Source organism: Fulmarus glacialis, unplaced genomic scaffold (genome assembly GCF_000690835.1).
Source record: "Fulmarus glacialis isolate BGI_N327 unplaced genomic scaffold, ASM69083v1 scaffold24224, whole genome shotgun sequence".
Lineage (NCBI taxonomy): Eukaryota > Metazoa > Chordata > Aves > Procellariiformes > Procellariidae > Fulmarus > Fulmarus glacialis.
In genome coordinates this window covers 53,523-72,820 of record NW_009206457.1, presented here as the reverse complement: position 1 = coordinate 72,820, position 19,298 = coordinate 53,523, and the positions used below count along the sequence as shown (strand labels likewise).

Genomic DNA, 19,298 nt, shown 5'->3' with positions numbered 1-19,298 from the left:
TCTGCAGTGGAAGAGTAGGGCTTCTCTTTAGCCGTGGCTTAGGCCAGGTTAACTTTCCACCTTTCCCGCATTTAGAGGGGGCTCCAATACCATGGGGGGGGTGGGGGTGGGAACAAGTTGACCATGCCCGTTAAAGCCACTGAACTCTTCAGGATAGTAAGAAAGCAGAACCGACCCCAAAGAGTGTAAGATTTTTGTGATACTACAGGCAATAAAATAAATTACCAGCTGAGGGTTACTAACCCTGTATAACTTTTGGTTCAAGGAGTGTCTAAGGGCTGGTTGTTGGCACCATTGCTGTATGAATATCCTAATGCTTGTGGGCTGTCTTTGAGCTTGCGTCGCTGGTCCTTGTTAGAAAAAGCCAAGCAGTTAAGAAAGGTTTGTGTTTTGTTTCTTGAAAATATATCATAGGTCAGCTGTAAGAAGCCATTAAATTGTTTCCAACTACAATTAGATACAAATTAAACAAGCATCTTGCAAGTGCTGAGGGAAAAAGGTCCTGCAAGATAACACTGGTGTGTCTTGGATATCCTGTCCGTCTTTACTACAGACCAAACTTGCAGGTTTTTGTTTACACATGCCTAAATTTTGACATGCATAGATACTAAGACATCCACAATACAGGTAGAGACTCTAACAAACCATACATTTTTCAAGCAGATATGCATTTTATTAGTTTCTCAACGTTTTTTGCTGGCAGTTGGAAAGATCAAGTATTTCGATTGACCACCAGCTGGATTTCAAGTCCTTATATTATTTGATCAGCTAAGTCCTTAATACATTATTGATTATTTTTTATACTTTGACTAATAAATTTTGATCCTTCTGCCAAAAAAAAAGGCAGTTTTAGGTTTTGTTTCTGTTAAAAATGAATGGTGTCTTCAGTCTTCTTCAGTTTTCCTTCCTTTTTAGCTCTGCTATCTTGCTGTGCTCTAAAAGTTAATGAAATGAGTGGGTCATAGCCATCCTCTCTGTTTTCCCCAATGATGTTACACCTCAAGACTTTACAGGAGGAGCTTGGGGGTGTAGCTGGAAGTGGGTCTATCCGGACCTGTAACAGTCGATTTTTAGAAAAGATGTTAGATACTGCTGTTAGAGGTACTAATTACTTCTGCATGGCTATTGCTAGTATAGCATTATTAGTATATATGCCACCTCGAGGCATGATTGCAGTCTTTTTGGATCTAGCTGTTATGGGTAAAGAGTTTATTACTACTCGGTTGGAGCTTACCACTTCCACAGTTGAGCTAACTTTGTCTGTGGACTGCCCTGACCAGTTCTGGTGCACAGTTAGTTGTTGCATTGGTTTGAACCACCTGTTCTGCACTAAATAGATTGAGGAACATGCAAGTGATGTCTGAAAGTGTATTGGTTATGGGAATATTAGCTACTGCTTGAGTGGTAAGAAACGGTAAGGAAACAGAAGCACTTTGCATTCTTGGGGTGCGAAGGGATGTCCTGGATCTAGTAGGAGTGGGTGAAGGGATTACTGTCACCATTTGCTTGCAGCTGCCTCAACGACTATTTCTCACAGCACTTCCCTGCTGAAACTGTTTTAGACTGTTAGAAACTTAGTTTATAAAGTAATAAAGAAGAGGGAAAGTGCCACTTCTCACCACAGGATGCTTTTATGTTGTCAAAAAAACTAATGTTACCAGATGTTCAGAAGTAGACTGAACTTCCACATTAATATTAGATCAGGATTCAGCAAACCTCTTCAGCACATGATGAAATTTAAGGTATGTTCATGCTTTACCATCTTGCAGTTCATCTTTAATCTAGTGAGCACAGAGAGCTGCTGCCACTGTGGATACAGCTAGATGTAAACAAGATTGTGTGGTTTCAGAAGAGATCTCAGCCACTGGGGTAAGACAAGTCCTCCTTCCTTCCATTTCCTAATTTTAAGATCAACTGAGTGACCTGAGCCCTGATGTACAGGGCTAATTGTGGATCCCAGAGAAATGGGAGAAAAAAACTGAGCTCAAGGGATCAGCTAAGCTCGCAGCCTCATAAAACTCTGTTATTCTGTTGAGTTGCCTTAACTCCCACTGGAATGAGCAGTCCTGCTGCATTGACTTGTTACACTGAGTTTCAAAACCCCAGACAAAAGACACAGTAGCCAATGATTAAGCTTCTTGCTGTTCGAATATGAAGCGAGGCAAGATTTTTACTTCTTTCTATTTTATCTACGTCATACGCATTCTCTTGTGTAATGTGCAACAGCAAATAACACTTCAAGCAGCTTTTATTCTTTTGTGTACTCTGTTTATATCACTGAAAATGCAATATGGAACATAATTTCAGTGGTGTTTCTTGAATTTAAGTATTTGGCCTAAATAGTTCATAAGATTTATAATGGAATCCAAATAAAACATCTTTTTCTAGATATCAGCTATTGGGACATCAGTAATTTTTTTGGTGGGAAATGAGTGTGTTTAATTCTGTGAGATACAGGTTGTAAGCTAATAACATATGAAACAGAGGTGATGAAGGAACTGCGTGTCCTGTAGACTACTTTCTCCTGTTACATATCTGTCTCTGGTCCATCAATGAAGACCAAATCAGTGGAAGGAGGAAACGGCTTTTCGTTGACCCTTTTAAGCAAATGTCAGCACAGAGCAGATTTACAAGTGGTGAATATAGCACAAGCTGGTTATATACAGTGAGCCAGCATATGTTGAGCCAGATCCTACCCCTAGTTTTGCAGATGTTGATCAGCAGTAATCTATTTTGATCTAAATTCGATTTTACACATACATATTTGCAGTTCATAATTAACTGTTGCAAATCAGCTTCTGGAGATAGAGACACAAGTTAGAATTTGTAATACTTCATAGTTTTACCACGTTATGTATTATCATATCTGGGCTTTGATGATGCTGTGATTCTGAAGCATGTGAAGGAACAGAAAAGGGGCACCTAAGTGGGAAACTAAGCTAATATGATATCTGAGTGAGACTTGCAAGTCAGGAATGAAGACCTCTGTTCTGTCCTGGTTTTGAATGCTTTTTAAACTTGTGTTAATATTTTCCTGGTTAGAAAGTACAATGGTCTTTTTGAACTGGATTTTTTAGATTACTATTTTTGGCTGGATTCAGGATTTTAAAAAATCCTCAAAACATCTTTTCAGATGCTTTTAAACTTTCCATATATACTGTATATAGTATATGACTTTTAAAAAATTCAGAAATTCTTTTGTTTTTCTTGTAGAAGTCCTTGTAAAAATGTACATTCTTTTATCTAAATTATGATTAATGCAGTAAATGTATTTGCCTTTATAGTTCTACATTATTCATTTTTCAAAGCAAATACATGTTTAGTTTGCCACTTAGTGTACAATTAGCTGGTTTTAATTTGTCAACTGTGTGAACTTTCAGTTCCAACACTGCAGAAGCAAATATCCAAACACCACCTGATTTCTAATAAGGCATGCAGATCTTCTCAAGTATAAAGTTCACACTGAGGGCAAGTGGGGAGAGAGTCATTGCTACAAATCTAATTCAATAGATGTTTTCTTACTGTTAGGATGAAGAATACCTACCCAAGATGGATGAGCGAAACAAAACACTGAAAGAAAAATTAGTATCTCGTCTCCAGTTTGAACCAGAGAGGGCAGAGGTACTGCTTATGGCAAAAGGCAGGTCTATTGTGTGTGAACCGGCTGACAGCAGTGAAACGGACAACAGGGAACTGGTGAGAATGTGCATGGTTTTAAACTAGACTATGTGTTAATATTTTAATTGCAGTTAATATCCTCCTAGCTATAGTCCCGTTATACTAAAAGTCTGACTTAGAGTTAACTATTACAATTATATAATCTTAAACTAGAGTTAAATATAAAAGCATGTACATTCCTGAATCCTTTCTAAATCTGGGTGCCCCAAAGCCCAAAATTAGATCTTTAAAAATTCTGGTCAGTTGCTGCTAATCGTGGAGGCAGGGTTAGCGTGTGCACTCGGAAATTAAAGGCAGCACTGTTGGATGTGCGCTTCTGGGCCAAACTCTGGGCCTGGGCAGCTGTGACTCTTGAAAGTGTAGTGTTGCTGAGCTCTTAGGGGTGTCTTAAGAGTGGTCCAACAGCGAAATATAAACAGATTTGTAGTAGAATATAGGGGCTTGTAGAGACTTTCCGGGAGTTTGCAACAGTGTTAAAGTAGTTTTTGCATAACTGATTTTGTTTGCCAGTGCAGCTTTGGGGATATTGGGATGTTTTGTAAGACTGAAAAAAGTGATGTTAACCTAATGTGTAGGTTGGCATCCTTTGTATAGACAACCGTGTTATACATAGGATAATCCTAGATTTACAGTATTTTTACATACAGCAATTTTTTTGTTTGTTTGTTTTAAATCTGGCTTCTGCCTGGGAAGATGTTATATGAATACATGTGGATTATATGTTTAATGCCTATGCAGTCCTGGGAGTGAAAGTCTTCCTCCTAGGAACCGTGTAAGGAAAACTTCAGAGGCTGCCATTTATTGTGAGGCATTTTCCTGGAGGAAGTATTTGATACTAAGTAACAATTAAAATATGGGAATTTGGAAGAAAGGTTTTTTGCTTAAAACTCAACTACAGTCCTGCCACTGTTGGTGGAATCTCCTAAATTTGTTATAACCCGCCACCTTCTGTCTCTCCAAAGCAGAGTACAATGGAGAGCCTCACATTACTTAATTGCTCTTACCAAATATGCTACAGTAGGAGTTAGCCTTTGTCATTTAAAATATCTTCTCATAGCAGTAAACTGTAGCTCTCAAATACAAGACAGAGGCATTATAATCTGTTTTACATTATCTTAGCTTTTTCTTATTCAGCGTAAACTGTTTATTCTCATCATTCATATAAGGTAGCAAAGTTCTATTTTATGATGCTAATTTGAATAACCAAAATCAGACCTCTACATTTTCTATATGTGAATCCCTTACTCCCTCTATAAATCCATGTAAATTAATCTAATTTACATGATTAATGGAAGTATTTTCATTTAGTTAGTCTTTGGCTCAAATGTCCTGAAAAACAATGATTTGTTGTTCTAAATTTAGAATTTCTTTTTCTGAAGGTTTGTAACTATTTAGGCTTAGGCTGATGGAAATAGGAGAAAGCAATTTTATACTCCATATGAAAATACCAGACATTAATTTTAGTGCTCTGAGCACCGTTATTTTTAAGTCCTTTGTCAAGATTATTTTTATAAGTAAATTTTCATGCGTGTGAAATGCTGTATATCTTAAATCAGAAAACTTCTGTAATGAAAGCTGAGTTAAGCCATCGGTTGGTTTGAAAATGTTTTCCATAGCTGTTAAATAAATGCCACCTTTGATTTTTTTAGATTATAATATATGACCACTCAGTCAATAGTTATTGAAATTAATATATTTCTCTATCCTTTGTTCCCAGTCATCCTCAGGAGAGAGGAAGTACCCTATGCTTTGCACAGCAGTTTACAGAGCAAGCTCAGAAAGGAAACACCAAGCAGCAATAAAAGAGGAAGATGTGTGTTTTGGAAATGTGTATGTGTAATTATATTTCTTTATGATAACTTTTTGTTCTCTGCCACTTAAAATTTGAAACTGCGATGGATGTCTTCTACTGAATTATTTGACTGCTTCCCTGTGAGTTCTGTGAAGCCTGGATTGATGTTCCATCATAAACTTTATAATTTTCGCCCATTGCAATAGAGTCTGATTTCGTTTATGTCACTGAAAATCTGGAGAAGTGCTAGTGAAGTCATTGCAAATGGAATAGTCTAGTCAATAGGGAATTATATATTATATTAACCTATGCAAATATATTCCTATGTACTGTGTTGCTTTCATCTGTATAAAAGAAGACAAGTATTAGTATTTTTCAAATTTAATGATGGAGTACAATGACTGAGTTGATTTAATTGTTTAATGTTTATTGTCTTGAAGTGAAACTAAAAGAGTGTTCATATTGCTTTCAAATACTCTATCAAAAACCTTTGAAGTAGCATGACAAGTTGAAGGGGTGATGTATAGTTGCCAAGAATTGAAGGTTCAGAAAAATTTCTGTAGTGGGATCAGTGAAATCCAAGATTCCGTCTCTAACATTAGCAGGAGTAGAGGCTACTTAGGGAGACCACGCAAGCCTGCTTGACTGGCTTCTGCAGTTCATTTCCCTTGTACTCCCCTAGCATCCATAATTATTGGATTATGAATGTTTGGGGCTGCAGCTCTACCATATATCTGTTTATGAACCTGTTGACCGTAAGTTTGTCTTCTTCCTTTTTGAACCTCCTCACACTGTCATCCTCCATAGATATCTGTGGCAGGAAGCTCTACAGGTTCGTAATCCCCAGTCTTCTGGCACAGTTCATCTTTTGGTTTCTTTTCCCTTTCATACAGGTGATGAGGAAGGAAAATATTTTTCTGAGGCTGAAGAGACAAGAATGCCTTCTTACAGACAAACATCCATTCCTGAATTTTATAGATTGGATTAAAACCACACGTGGGGTATTTTATCCTAAATTCCTTTTTTAAAAAAATCAAGTTTGTCTATCAGTTTCTTCTCAATGGATTTTGAACTAATTGATCTCTTGCATCTAAACTTATATGAGAGATGTAGACATCTGGAGGATGTGAACTTCTTCTCAGTTTGTGAAAAATGAATTTTTGTGTAATGGAACCTCAACTTTCATCAGTCCTGAGCCAGGCAGAATGGTCTCCATCCCAGATATCAGAAAATATCTGACCAGTAAGGATTTGCATTCTGGCTTGTATCACCAGCCACAATACATGCTGCTAATTGTCTAGTTTAATTAGTAGGTGATGTGAGAGAAAGGAGATGTGAGAGTAGGAATCCAAGCATGGAAATTAAAGATGGAAGTATTTCTGGGGAGTGATAAGGGAGTATTAAAGCACAGGTTAGGAAACTGCCGGTCTTCATTAGTTTCAGTGCTCACAGTACAACTTATTTTGTATTTGTGTATTTTGCCCAGATAACATTTTTGGCTTTGTACATTTATCTTCAGAAAAGCACATAAGTGCTGCTATTAGTATATCAGGGGCTGCTAACACAGATTTCTGTCTCATCTTCCACATACTGGATTTGACTTCGCCAGCACTTTATCATTCTTCAGTCAACAGAGGAATCTTATTTGGGGTTGCCATTTGCTACCTGAGGTTTCACTTTTTGCCTTTCACACTTCTCTTTTCAGAAAGCAAAACACCTCTTAGCACAGAACTGTCTGCACTGGCTGTACCATCCAGTTCAGTACAGTCTAGTTCTCCATTCCTTTTTTAGATTTTTCTGACACATTTCTTTAAGAAATCATCTCTGCTCTAACTGTGAGATTTTGAAGAAAGGATTCTATAACTGTTAGTTCCTAGTCCTGAAAATAAAGAATGTCCCTATATTTTTGAATTAAGGAGGATCAAGTCTCCATTCATAGACTCAAGTACAAGATAATTGCTAACCACCATAATCCTTCTTTCCAGCCAGGGAACTGGTTTGCACCGCTTATCTTTTGGAATAAATTTTCATATTTGAATGCATGTTATCACACCGAAAATGTAATTCATAGTGAACGAAGGCCAGTACTGAAGAAGATTCTACTGATCTACTGGTCTAGGTAAGATGACAGCAGACCAGCACAGTGCAGCACTATGTCCTAGCTAGAGAAGAGATTAGTTTAAAAAAAGAAAAAAAGTGTTTCTTCCTAAGGAAGTTCCTAAGTGTTTCTTCCTAGCAGAGGACAGCTGCATAATCTTGACCCATGGAAGGGTAAACATGCAAAAATCAAATTTTATTTCAGTACAAAGAATGTAATTTATAGGATCATGTCAAAGTTTGGCCAATTTACACTTCCTCCAGGAATTCCAGATCTGAGTGAACATTGGTGTCTCTCAACGTGACAGTCTCATGAGGAGATGAGCACTTACTTGTCTATTCTGGGCCATGTTGTCTTCTGCATCTATCTACTGCTGTGTGATAGATTTGTCTCAGATATGTGCAAAGAAGTGACTGTGGTCTCTGCCAGATAATTATTGATGTTTAGATAATAATTGTATATGGCTATCTAAATAATAGATAATCACTGCTCTGTTATCCGCTCTCACTTTCTCCCATCTTTCTGGAAAATGGCTGCCGTTCCCGTTCTTTCTGATTAGTCCCTGAACTAACACATGGAACATTCATGGACAGCTTCACGGTTCAAGATCTCTAGAAGAGCCATACTGAGAATGCTAAGGTAGCTGTTACTTCTAGCTAAGATTCTGTTATATCAGGCAAAGCTGCTTTTTTTGTCAAAGATCTGAAATCAGTCTTCAAAAGAAAAGGCTGCTCTTGAAGTGCTACCCACAGCTAAGTGTGCATGTACCACAAGAAAGAAGTTGTGGTGAACAAGTACCAGGAGAAGAAAGAAGTTATGGAATAGAGTAAATTCTTTGAGATGTATTCTTGGTATGAACAGTGCTCACTCTGTCCTTCCTTTTAGCAGTTTGTATTATGGAATTCTGTCCTGGAAGAGAAACATCAAGACTTGTGCATTGATCTTCCATACTCTCGTGGGAAGCTCTTGTGCATATATAGTGTGGGGCTGCTGCTAAAGCAAAAAGTTCTGGCACATGAGTTTTAGACAATTTCAGCTCCCCTAAGTGATTCTTCTTTGATGCCATTGCCACTTTGATATAATCTAGATTATATGATTATATGATTATATGATTATATGATTGATATAATCTAGATTATGAATTCACCCTTTTAGTCTGAATTATATAGCCTGAATTTTTTACAGCATATTCACAACAGAGTTAGACCAACAGTTAGCTGAAGCGTAGTTACCTTAATTAATTTTTCACCATTGTTCCTTTGCTTTATTTTTTGTTGTTACTGAAGATGTGAGTGGTTAAATGAAAGCAAGTTGTACACGAAATCATCATGTCCTTTATGTTTTGTATTTATTTTTCATTTTGTCCTGACAAGTGAGATTAGTTGGAGCAGATTAAAAATTTATCTAAACTGTGTACACTTCAGTGTATACAGAGAGCTAAGCCACCTGCAAGATGTGTAAGAAGCTGGTGTTGCTTACTCTCCTGTATCCTTTTCTTTGTATTTTAACTGCTGACAGTTATTTTCCTCATGTTTTCATACAGGCTAGTATTGTACATGTATTTTTCAGAGGTCTCTGGCTTAACCTTGAATTACTTCTTCATGCATATTGAACTTATTTAAGAGATTTTCAGATTAGTCTACAAATCTAAGAATGAACTTGAAAAAAACCCCCGACAAATCCTGTATTACAGTATTCTTATTTTTTATGCTTTCTCTAGGAAAGAATTTAATTTTGAAAATGCAACTTATTACCTTCTTTCTGCTTTCATAGTAGATACCATGCTCTTGGAATTACTAAGAATGAGAACAAATTATACCATTGATTTTTTGAAGTATTATTTTCATAGTTGCATTTCCCAGAGCTTGAACTTAGTTTAATCTTGAAGCTCTCTTACCTTTGAGGCTAGTGAAAATAATGATCAAGTTTTATGTAATACTGCTTCTAATGCCTATTATGTCAAAGCACAAGAGGTAGGGCTGTAATTTTGTTTTTATTTCTTTCCCCACCCTCACTGTATATTTTATTCATCATGAATAAAGTTCTTATTCTGTGCCATAGGACAACTGTATCTTAATCATAAATGCAAACCATTATACAAGTTGTATTTTACCTGATTGTTCTATTTTGCCTGTATGACTGAATCTTCAGGTTTTTTCCTAATAGAGTATATTGTTCAATTTTAGGATCTCAAGAATACATAAGGAGGGAAGAGAAGAATCTGTTTGTCAGCCTACTAGCTGTAAGTCTTCAGCACATAAAACATGAATATTGAGAAACTATGCTTTGTTGAAGAGGGCATTGAATTGTAGGTTGTACTGGGTCTCGCTTGAAGTAGTCCATACGGTGCTGTGCTTTATATTGTGGCTAGAACAGTGTTGATAAGGCACCAATGTTTTGGCTATTGCTGAGCAGTGCTGCTTTCCCGGGGTCCAGGCTTTCTTTCCCTCAGAATGGATGAAAAGGTTTTCTAGTAATAAACAGGGCCAAACAAATGACAAAAGTCAAAGTCAATGTTATCCTCTTTACCTCATGGGATACACAGGAAACAAGTATTACATTTCTTATCCAACCATACTGAAGAAACTGATGTCAACTGATCATCTGAATACAAGTTTTAACGTCTTGTCGACAAAAAGAAACAGCATCTTGTGTGTGTGTAAGTCTCTCTCTATACAAATATTAAAACCACCAGAATGCATTTGGGGAAGCAGATGTTGCAGCAATGTAAACTTGTAGGAAGGTTAACTTAAATTAGAAAAATATTGTGCATAGTGATCTGCTTTAAACGACTAATATTTTCCTTTTTAATCTGTCGGTTGCAGATAATATTAGAGAGACTGAAATGCAAACAGCTGTTTTGAAACCGAGTTGCCATAAAAAGACTTGTGAGCAACCAAAAGTTGAAAGATCTTCTAAAAAGTCTTTGAGAACCAAAGTTCATTCTTATGATAGAACAGGTACACAAGTCGTAGCATCAGGGGGGGAGACTATGCTATTAGTTATGCCTGTACAGCCGATGTGTTTACTTCAGATTTACACTGAAATAATGGAGAATATGCTCAACTAACTGCTACTGTCTTTCCTCATCCCTCTCCTGCCTTTAGAGTAAGACTACATGTGTAGGGGAGAGATGATACAGCTGTAAATGAGAGTGCTGTCATTTCAAATCTTATTTCAAAGGCTAAGAACATTATCCTCCGTATTCACTTTCTGATGGTTTAATTTTACACCTGATCTCAGAGCAGAATTTACTTTCAGACAGCATTTGAATTCTTATTTTAATGTTGTTTCTATTTTATATAAGCTACAGTAATTTCTCTTTTAATTAGAATATTTGTAAAGAGTAGTCATGTTTTCCTACTTATCTTCCAGGATTAGTGTGGGGAAAAATAGATTTTGATCATTATTTATCCATTGAAAATATCTGTCTCTGATTCTGAAAACTGTGAGGGAGTGATACCACAAGTGGATTCTAATTTTTTTTTTCTTTTTTTGCAAAGTTTTTTTCTATGCACATTGTAATAGGGATTAAAAACCATGGGAAAAAAATTATTTTTAATGCTTTCCAGGACTTCTCAAATTGTTTTCCGTAATGTTATAGAATCTGTTGTTCAACTGGAGTGTTCTTCTATACAGGATTAGACTGGTCTGATTTCTAAAGGGGTAGTATGTTTCCATGTAAGAAGGAATTTCTTTTAAATATTAGAAAGAAAAGTATTATTGTTATTCTTCTATTTTCAACATTCTTTTTGTTTAGCTGAGATTTTGCTCTGCCTTCAGAAGGCTTTTCTTATCCTTTCAGTCTTTTTAGTGCCTGAGAAGGTCTTTGGCCTGTAAATTATATTTTTTCTACTGAGTACTTTGAATTTTACTGTGTAAATTACACCAAAGATCAGTGTAAAATCACTGGAAATTGAAATTGCTTTGAAGTAAATTGAAAAACTGTTCTTCAATTGCAGGAAAATACATTTTGAATATCTGATGGCTTTTTATTTTTTTTGAGAAAGACTTTCTAAGACATGTTTTCAGTGTCTTCCAACTCAGTCTGAATAACATTGGACCAATCCTCCACACTTGTTAAGGCTTATACAATGAAATTAAAGAATGAATGGCTGGCTGGCTTGCGTAATGAATCTAAAGATTTTATGTTTAAGGGAAAAAAATTTTTTTTTTTCTTTTCTCGATGTACCAGAACCAATTGATGATGATGTTATAATGCATATTTTGAGGCTTCGAGGCAAACTTGGCTGGCAAACAAAGTTACCATCATGTGAATGGTTAGCTAGAGAGGCTGATGTAGCCAGACTTCAGAAGTTCACACTTACGGTGATTTTTACTTTCCCTTCTCCACATCCTGTGCAATTACACATTCTAGAAATGATGTTGGTTATGAATGTAAAATACTTATTTCCTGAAAGCTTTTGCCTGTTCTTAGAATCAACAAACCTAATTACCAGGATTGAATTCTAATTCTTAAAAATAGGAAGTGGAAACCAAATTACACTTTGCAATGATCAGAGCCATAGCGGACTTTTGAGAGGAGATGGTAGCTAGAATTGTTCTGGGAGGAGAATAGTGGTACTTAGAATTATTTATTCCATCTCTGGGTCCATAGCAATCACTTAAACTTAGCACTTAGCCAGTGCTCCCCGTAGTTGAGCTATTCTAGCACTAAGTAGAATTGTGATCACGTCTGTCCTGATCAAACATGCCAAGTATGAGGCCAGTATTTGTTGTGAGTGGTATTGGGCAGTCTGCTCTTGATGTAGCCAAATGGGACGCTGCCTGTGTTCTCTTACTAGTTTGGTGCATTTAAATGACAGACAGACACATACCTGGTTTAATTATAATTTTACATACACACTTCTTCATGAACAAAAAAAACCCAGACAGCAAAAAAAAAAAATCACGTTTCTTTCAGTGTGCACAATGTTGTGACATATTTTTGATGCATAATAAAAATAAAATCTATGTTATATTTTGTCCCTTGGGACTTTTGATTTCGGATATGGCTGCAAAATTTTTAAGAAGCATCATAGTTGTCCACAAAACTAGAATTTCTTCCAGCTATAATGATTTATTTTCAAAACAACTAGGTATCTCTGATATTTACAATCTTTAACTGTATAGATGTTTGCTACTTAAGACCTTTGTGATGTTTTTTTAATCTTAACAGTGCTTACCACTATTTTTATAGATGGATAAAATTAATTACTAAAAAATTTGTTCAAGTTTGGATAAAAAAGTTGTAACATTAATAGGGTTATATGAGACTGTTTTCTTAACAAGGAATAGTAATATCTAACAAGCTGCTGGTGGAACTGAAAAATAATTCTTTAGAATGGAAATAATAGAATAGAAAAATTTGATGATAATAGAATAACTTTCTAGTCAATTCAGTGTTGCTACTAAGCTTGTTATCAGCAAAAAGTCTGGGTACTTCTCTGTTTTTCTTCTCATAGTAAAATATGTGCATATAGAACTTGTAATCATGCAAAATAAATTGTATATATACATAGAAATAATTTCCTCTTTTGACAGAGACCTTTATTGCTAAAAGATAGTGGGGAATATATATATTGTCTTCAACGAGACAGGAACAACTTTAAAGCTCCCTACAACCCGTACGATTTACAGGCTGTCTCTACGAATACAGCTATGCAAAACAAAGAATATTGGACTATTACAGCTTCATTTGTGTCTAAGGTAGCATGTTGTACAACACACAGAACAACACGAACCCAGAGATTTCCACAGAAAGAACATTTTTCTTTTCACTTATTATAATGTTGCATTCCCATTGCAATTATGTTACCTTCTTTGCTTAAGAGCTTACTGGTCCCTCCTAAAGACAAGTCCTCGGCTGGGTTTGAGCTGAACGTAGCTCATCCCTTTGCTCAGGCATGTGTTTAGATCTTGAACTATGGTATAGTTTGAGATTAGGTGTATCAGAAGATGGGTAACTTAAAACTTAGCACCCTGTAATCCACTAACTATCTGCAGTTCTGGGCATAGTAATGCACAACAGGGAATACACTCACATCCTGCATGTTCTGATCTCAGACAAGGCCATACCCTCCACTCGTAGTTGTGCATGGAAATTGGTAGTGTTGAAATTGGAAATTTCATGACTTATCTTTGCTTTTTCTGTTCTTTTACTTTTTGCGTTGTAAATAGGTAAGCCCTTAGTGACTTATTGGTTATCTTTGTTTAGCCTTGACAGCATTATCTTTTTAAAAACATAAAAGACCAAAGTTTATTCTATATCAGAATGAGATCTCACGACTGATTTAAGCCTATGTAAGGCTGCTGAGAGACTGGCTCCAAGCCATCCTCTCCATTATGTTGGCACTGGTGATTTCATGGCCAGTGTGTTGGATCATCTCACTAATTAAGCTGAAAATGAATGAAAATACTTGTATGTGTATTTATCTGCTTGCCAGGTTAATTTTCAGTCAGATTAGAAAGCTAATCTGTCTCACCCGGAGCATAGAGTACTGAAGAAGCGCTCAAAGAAGCACTAAAAATAATACCTTTTAAGAATATGAGGACCACATTGCATAATGTTTCATCAGTTCTTAAATGTCTTTGAAGACAAATCAACTTTGAAGCCCTTTTTCTCTTTAGCATCAGTGAAGTTTAAAACTAGTATGACACTAATTTTGCACGGAAGAAGTGATAATTGCATAATTTACATAATTGGATTGTTGCTGGATGCTAAAGTTAAACTTTTTGTTGTATGTATGAGATACATGATTTGAATGTCAGAAAATTACAGACATAGCTTAGGAACTGTTGCAATTACTGTTGTTAAAATGGAGATGTATTTGCTACCAGTGGAGGTACTAAGCTTTTATAAAACCAGATTGGAAGAAAAAAATAAATGTTGGGAACCTTACTGGGAAAAAAAGGCTGTGACCTTGTTCTTTTGCCTTCAGAATGCTTGCTGTAGTACATAAATTTGAAGTACAGTCTTGATTTAAATACAACGTGATTTGTTCCAAAGCGTCTGTAGTGAAAGATCTACTACTTGCTTTGGCTAAACCACAGAATGATTCATTGAAAACAATTAATTAGTGCTTAGTAGCCAGTCTTCTGTCTCTTATACTCCCATGAAAGCTAATGAAGATTTCTACAAAAGTACATCTGCCCATTGCCACTTTACTGTATTCTTGCCAGTCAGATGCCAGTCCATAATTTGAAAAGGAATTATGTTAATTTACAATTTGTAATTTTTATATCGTTTCACACAGCTGTGAACATTCTCTTTGGAGAATGAAAATCTGTTTGCTTACTCTGTTGTTGATTTGGTTCTAAGATGTTTTTTGCCTAACTGAAAGATATGGCAGAGGTTCAAGAAAAGTTTTTTTAGAGCTTGCTGCCAGAAGGTATTATGGTGACTGCCCTCTGGGTGGATATATCTGCCCACATTGTATTGGAAATCTTTCCATAAGTCTAACTCTCTTTTCCTCTTATTCAGCGTTGCATCATGTGGTGATGGGAAGAAATTGATATTCCATAGTTTTACTTGCTAGCAGTAAATAAGTACATTCAGATTTCTCCTTCTTACATACTTTCTGTGAGATAAAGCATTTTTCTATAAGAAAGGTATTCAGTAAACCTAAATAAATGGATTTTAAAATGTACTGAGGGGCTTTCCTTACTAAGGACAGACTCGGATATCTGCCTGAATACTTTTCTGAATAGTGTGTATGTGCCATAATGACATATTTTGAATGATAGAAACATCTTAATATTTAAAATGATAAAAATAAGTAGTAACTGTAAGTTTGTCAAAATTAAACAAAACCTGCATTGTTAGACAAAATAAATGGTACATTTTGCCACCACTGTGGTCATCAGTATTCATGCTTTTGCCTTTGATAATGAAGATTCAGTAACACTTGTCAAATTCTTTTTGAAAAGAAGTTGTGTATTTTTTCTTATTTTTTTCCCTAGTTTTCTGCAGGCCATAAATTAGGAGAAATGGAAATAACACCGGTGCCACAATGGCTGCATGAAAGACAGATGTATTATAGGTTACTCAATTTGAATTTCTTTTCCAATTTCAGGTAAGGAAATGAAAAAAAATTAATTTAAGCTAACCAGTTACAGTAATAATTTTCAATATCTTTGTATGATAAAATTTGAACTTAATACTGTTAATTTCTTCATAGGCATTTTCAAGAATTACAATATCTAAAGACTACTCAAAATCTTTTCGGTTCTTATGACTAAATCATTAACAGAACCAAACATCCTCTTTTCTCTTCTGTTATTTTTTGTTTCTTCATGTTTATTTATTTAACCTTAGAAAAAGTAAGAATATCTCTAGTAATATCTTCCTATGCGCTAAATTTTAGGAGGCAAGTTAATTCTTCCATTTGTTCTTTTTCACATTATATAGAATGCATGAAATAGCTAATACCATTCACCTTATATGGAATGCATTCAAGCAAATTACATACTGTAAAATAGAAGAAAATATTTAGTGGCTGGCTGTTTTGGAAACATCAGTAAAAACATGATAGCTGAATTTTAACCTCTTGCTTAGACTAATATTAAGCATCCACGTCCTACACATTTGTCTCAATATTTTACTTTTATTACTTTTTAGTAGGAGATCCTTGTTTCTGGTTTATTTTTTACTTTCATCTGAAGGATATTGCTGGAAGTGATTAACTTTTAGTACTTGACCCTGTGTCTCATGTTGGATTGTGCATGCAAGGTTTTTCTGCGTTCATCAGTCATCACAATGATGGCACCACAAATTTCACATAGTTTTGCAAATGCATTTTATGTGTGCCAGTGCCACATTCCACATATAAAAATTAACCAAAGTAATCATGATTTTATTTCATTACATTGCTCCACAAAATTCCTAAAAGGTTTTTTGTTACTGAATGTGTGTATATGTGTCAATTAGAGAATTAAAGATTGCTGTGATGGCAATGTTTAGAAGACAGAGAAGCCAATTTTAAACTTCTAAACAAAATTTTACTAAACTGGCATTCTTGAACTACACACTTTATGTTAATTCTTAGTTCATATCCATTATCAGTCATTATCACTCCATAGTCAGTTAATCCTTCACAATCTTTGTCTGTGAGTATGAAGTACCACAGAGCTGATGTGGTATGTTTAGCACAGTTCTTGATTGCCTTGGTCACTGACGTTGAGGAGATAAGACTCAAAACCTGTCTACCAAGGGAAGCTGAAACGATAATGAACATGTTGCATCTCTTCTTCCCGCCCAACCACATTGGGGATCCTACCCATTTATAAATGTACCGTGTTTATATTGTTTCTAGAAAATTGGCTTCTGCCTCTGTGCTAGGTGTTGCAAAAGCTTAATGAGTACTTTCCCAGGCTGCAGCAGGTGCGTTATCCTGTAGCTTGGCTGGGGGTTTTTTTGTTTTGTTTCTTTGTTGATTTTCCTTAGTTAACTGCTGTTTCTTTTCTTAAAGCAAAAGTAATGTTTGCCCAGCTTTGGGGGTTGTGTTTTATCACTGCCCAGTAACTGACCATCAGTGAGTTATGGGTTCTGGGACCCTTTGCTTTCAACCTGTGGCCGTATCTTCAAGGCCTTTACTGTTATCCCATGCTTAACCTATGTCCCATGAAGAAACTCTGCTACCAAAGTCCAGTTTACACAGGAAGTTCTCAGAACAAGTTGGTAACAAGCCTAACTGGCCAGGACTGGGGCTTGATGCAGTTAACATAAGGCACAGTTAGCTTAAAGCTTCTGGTTTATTACTGGCAGAGGCAGTACTATTTTTACTCGGCACAAAAATGCGTATGCAGTTACAGTCTATTAAGTATGCTTATGTCTGGGTTTAAAACAAGCTAATATTAATTTTTGCTTAGTGTACTTTGTCTTTTGTTGAGGTACAACAGGCCTCTGCTTTAGCTATATTTTTCATACATCTGTCAAGAGGTGTGGAGGCAATGTTTGGGAGCAGCTTTAGAAAGTAGAAATTGGCTAAATAGATTTGCATTTGTCTCCCAACAGCGTAAGTGCTATTAATGAGCTGTTGCGACAGCAGGTGTGACAGTCTGTAAAATTTACATGCATAACTAATTATTTCTGTTGCTTCTAGAATGAAGAAATACTTTCTAGTCTGGAAAATCAATGTTAGAAGAAGCAAGACAAACAAGACCAAGTCAGTTTGAATGTAGGTTTTTCATGCAAAAAGAATTAAATAACACTTCATCTCCTGCTGTACACTTTACCAATTTGTATCTTATTTTCCTTAAATACTTTATAAATCAACAAAGACCATTATACAAATGCCAGATTACCTGTTGATAACAGCATGGAAGACTTACTCTAATAAAATTTTTATGGTACTTTTATCTTGCTGTGAAGGAGCCCGGAATTTTTATCTGGAGAAACCTGAGCTTTAATTTGATGTTTATCTAGTGCCAAGCACAGTGGGATTCTGCTTTATGACTAGGGATTTTCGCTATGAATGGGATGAAAATAATAATTAATACAGTGTTAGATTGTAAAATGAGAGTGGTTGCACCAAATCCAGGATGAATATGGGCTGAATGAGAAGATGGAATTCAGTCTGTATGTTGAGGTGAGTAAAGAAAATCCCATCACACTTCATCTGTTCTCCTTAAGGGCATCCATTATTGGCATGTAAATAATATTTGTATTATGTAGGTTTGATGATAAAAAAGACATTGTTAACTCTTCACAAGAGATTTTTTTCCCCTTTTATGGAAATGTTTCTTATAGTTAAGGTTATTTTTACAGGTTTTTAATTAGCCATTGTGTTAGGAAGAGACTTCTTTCTGGGGTTTACATCAAAATGTTTAGCTTTGTGCTGAAAGTATATGGATTAGATCTTTCATTTGTACCTAGGGGTAAGGAACTGGGAAAGTCTGATGGCCTTTTTCTTCCATTTGAACAGTCAAGTGGAAAAGGCATAAACTGCCGGGTAGTCCTTTGTCTGTCTAATTTTTAAGTTACAGAAATAGGAAAGGTATTCAAGTAAATAGGATTTTTAACTGCATAAAATCTGAAAACTGTCATTTATGGAATGTATCATTAAAAATAATATATGATGAGTCAGCTTCTGAAAAAAAGAATCATGTTTTCTCTTTGCTTGGCATTAGTCAGAGACACGTTCATTAATTCGTACATTAATTCTTAACAGATACATCGCGCTTTCCCTAAAAGCAGATTTTTTGTAGGTGGCAAGTTCATCAAAATTCAGTTGGGGCACTTTAAATGACCTGACTATAAAATATTTTTAGTATGTTTTGTCAAAATCAGATTTGTCTTTTGAAATGTTTTTATGTCCTGAAATCATACGACCTTAAACTATAACCCTTTTTATAAACTAGAAAGTAGTCCTGATGCTCTCCACACTTCAGCATTTGAATAAATTTGTAGGTGAGCTGTTCCTGTAAACAAAGATGGTGAAAGAGAGCGTAGTCCCTGTAGAGTCCATAAATTTGTTTTCTTGAGTTTTTGGGTTTGGTTTTATTCCTCAGTATGTTGCTGCTCAGATAAAGTTATTGGACCTTCATATAGATAGGTTAGTGCAGGACAGTTTTTCAAAAGGAAATCACAGAAGGACTTCTAATGCTGTGTTGACCACACAGCCTGTTTATGCAACTGATTGTTCCTGAAATGATTTAGATCCCTATGCATTAAGAAAAGCAATTTAAAAGTTTTTTTTTTTTGATTTGTTCAAATTCTTTATACTTCTT

The 19,298-nt window shown here is 35.7% G+C and overlaps 1 protein-coding gene across 1 annotated transcript in view; it reads left to right on the top strand.

Moving 5' to 3' along the window:
* The first annotated feature begins 989 nt into the window (after positions 1 to 989).
* The window catches only part of LOC104075314, a 46,585-nt gene continuing 28,276 nt past the window's right edge, over positions 990 to 19,298 (top strand). The window contains exons 1-7 of the mRNA XM_009575762.1: positions 990 to 1,292; positions 3,529 to 3,696; positions 5,396 to 5,508; positions 9,755 to 9,810; positions 10,394 to 10,528; positions 11,764 to 11,897; positions 13,113 to 13,277. Coding sequence (XP_009574057.1) covers positions 990 to 1,292; positions 3,529 to 3,696; positions 5,396 to 5,508; positions 9,755 to 9,810; positions 10,394 to 10,528; positions 11,764 to 11,897; positions 13,113 to 13,277 — 1,074 coding nt within the window. The remainder of the gene's footprint in view (positions 1,293 to 3,528; positions 3,697 to 5,395; positions 5,509 to 9,754; positions 9,811 to 10,393; positions 10,529 to 11,763; positions 11,898 to 13,112; positions 13,278 to 19,298) is intronic.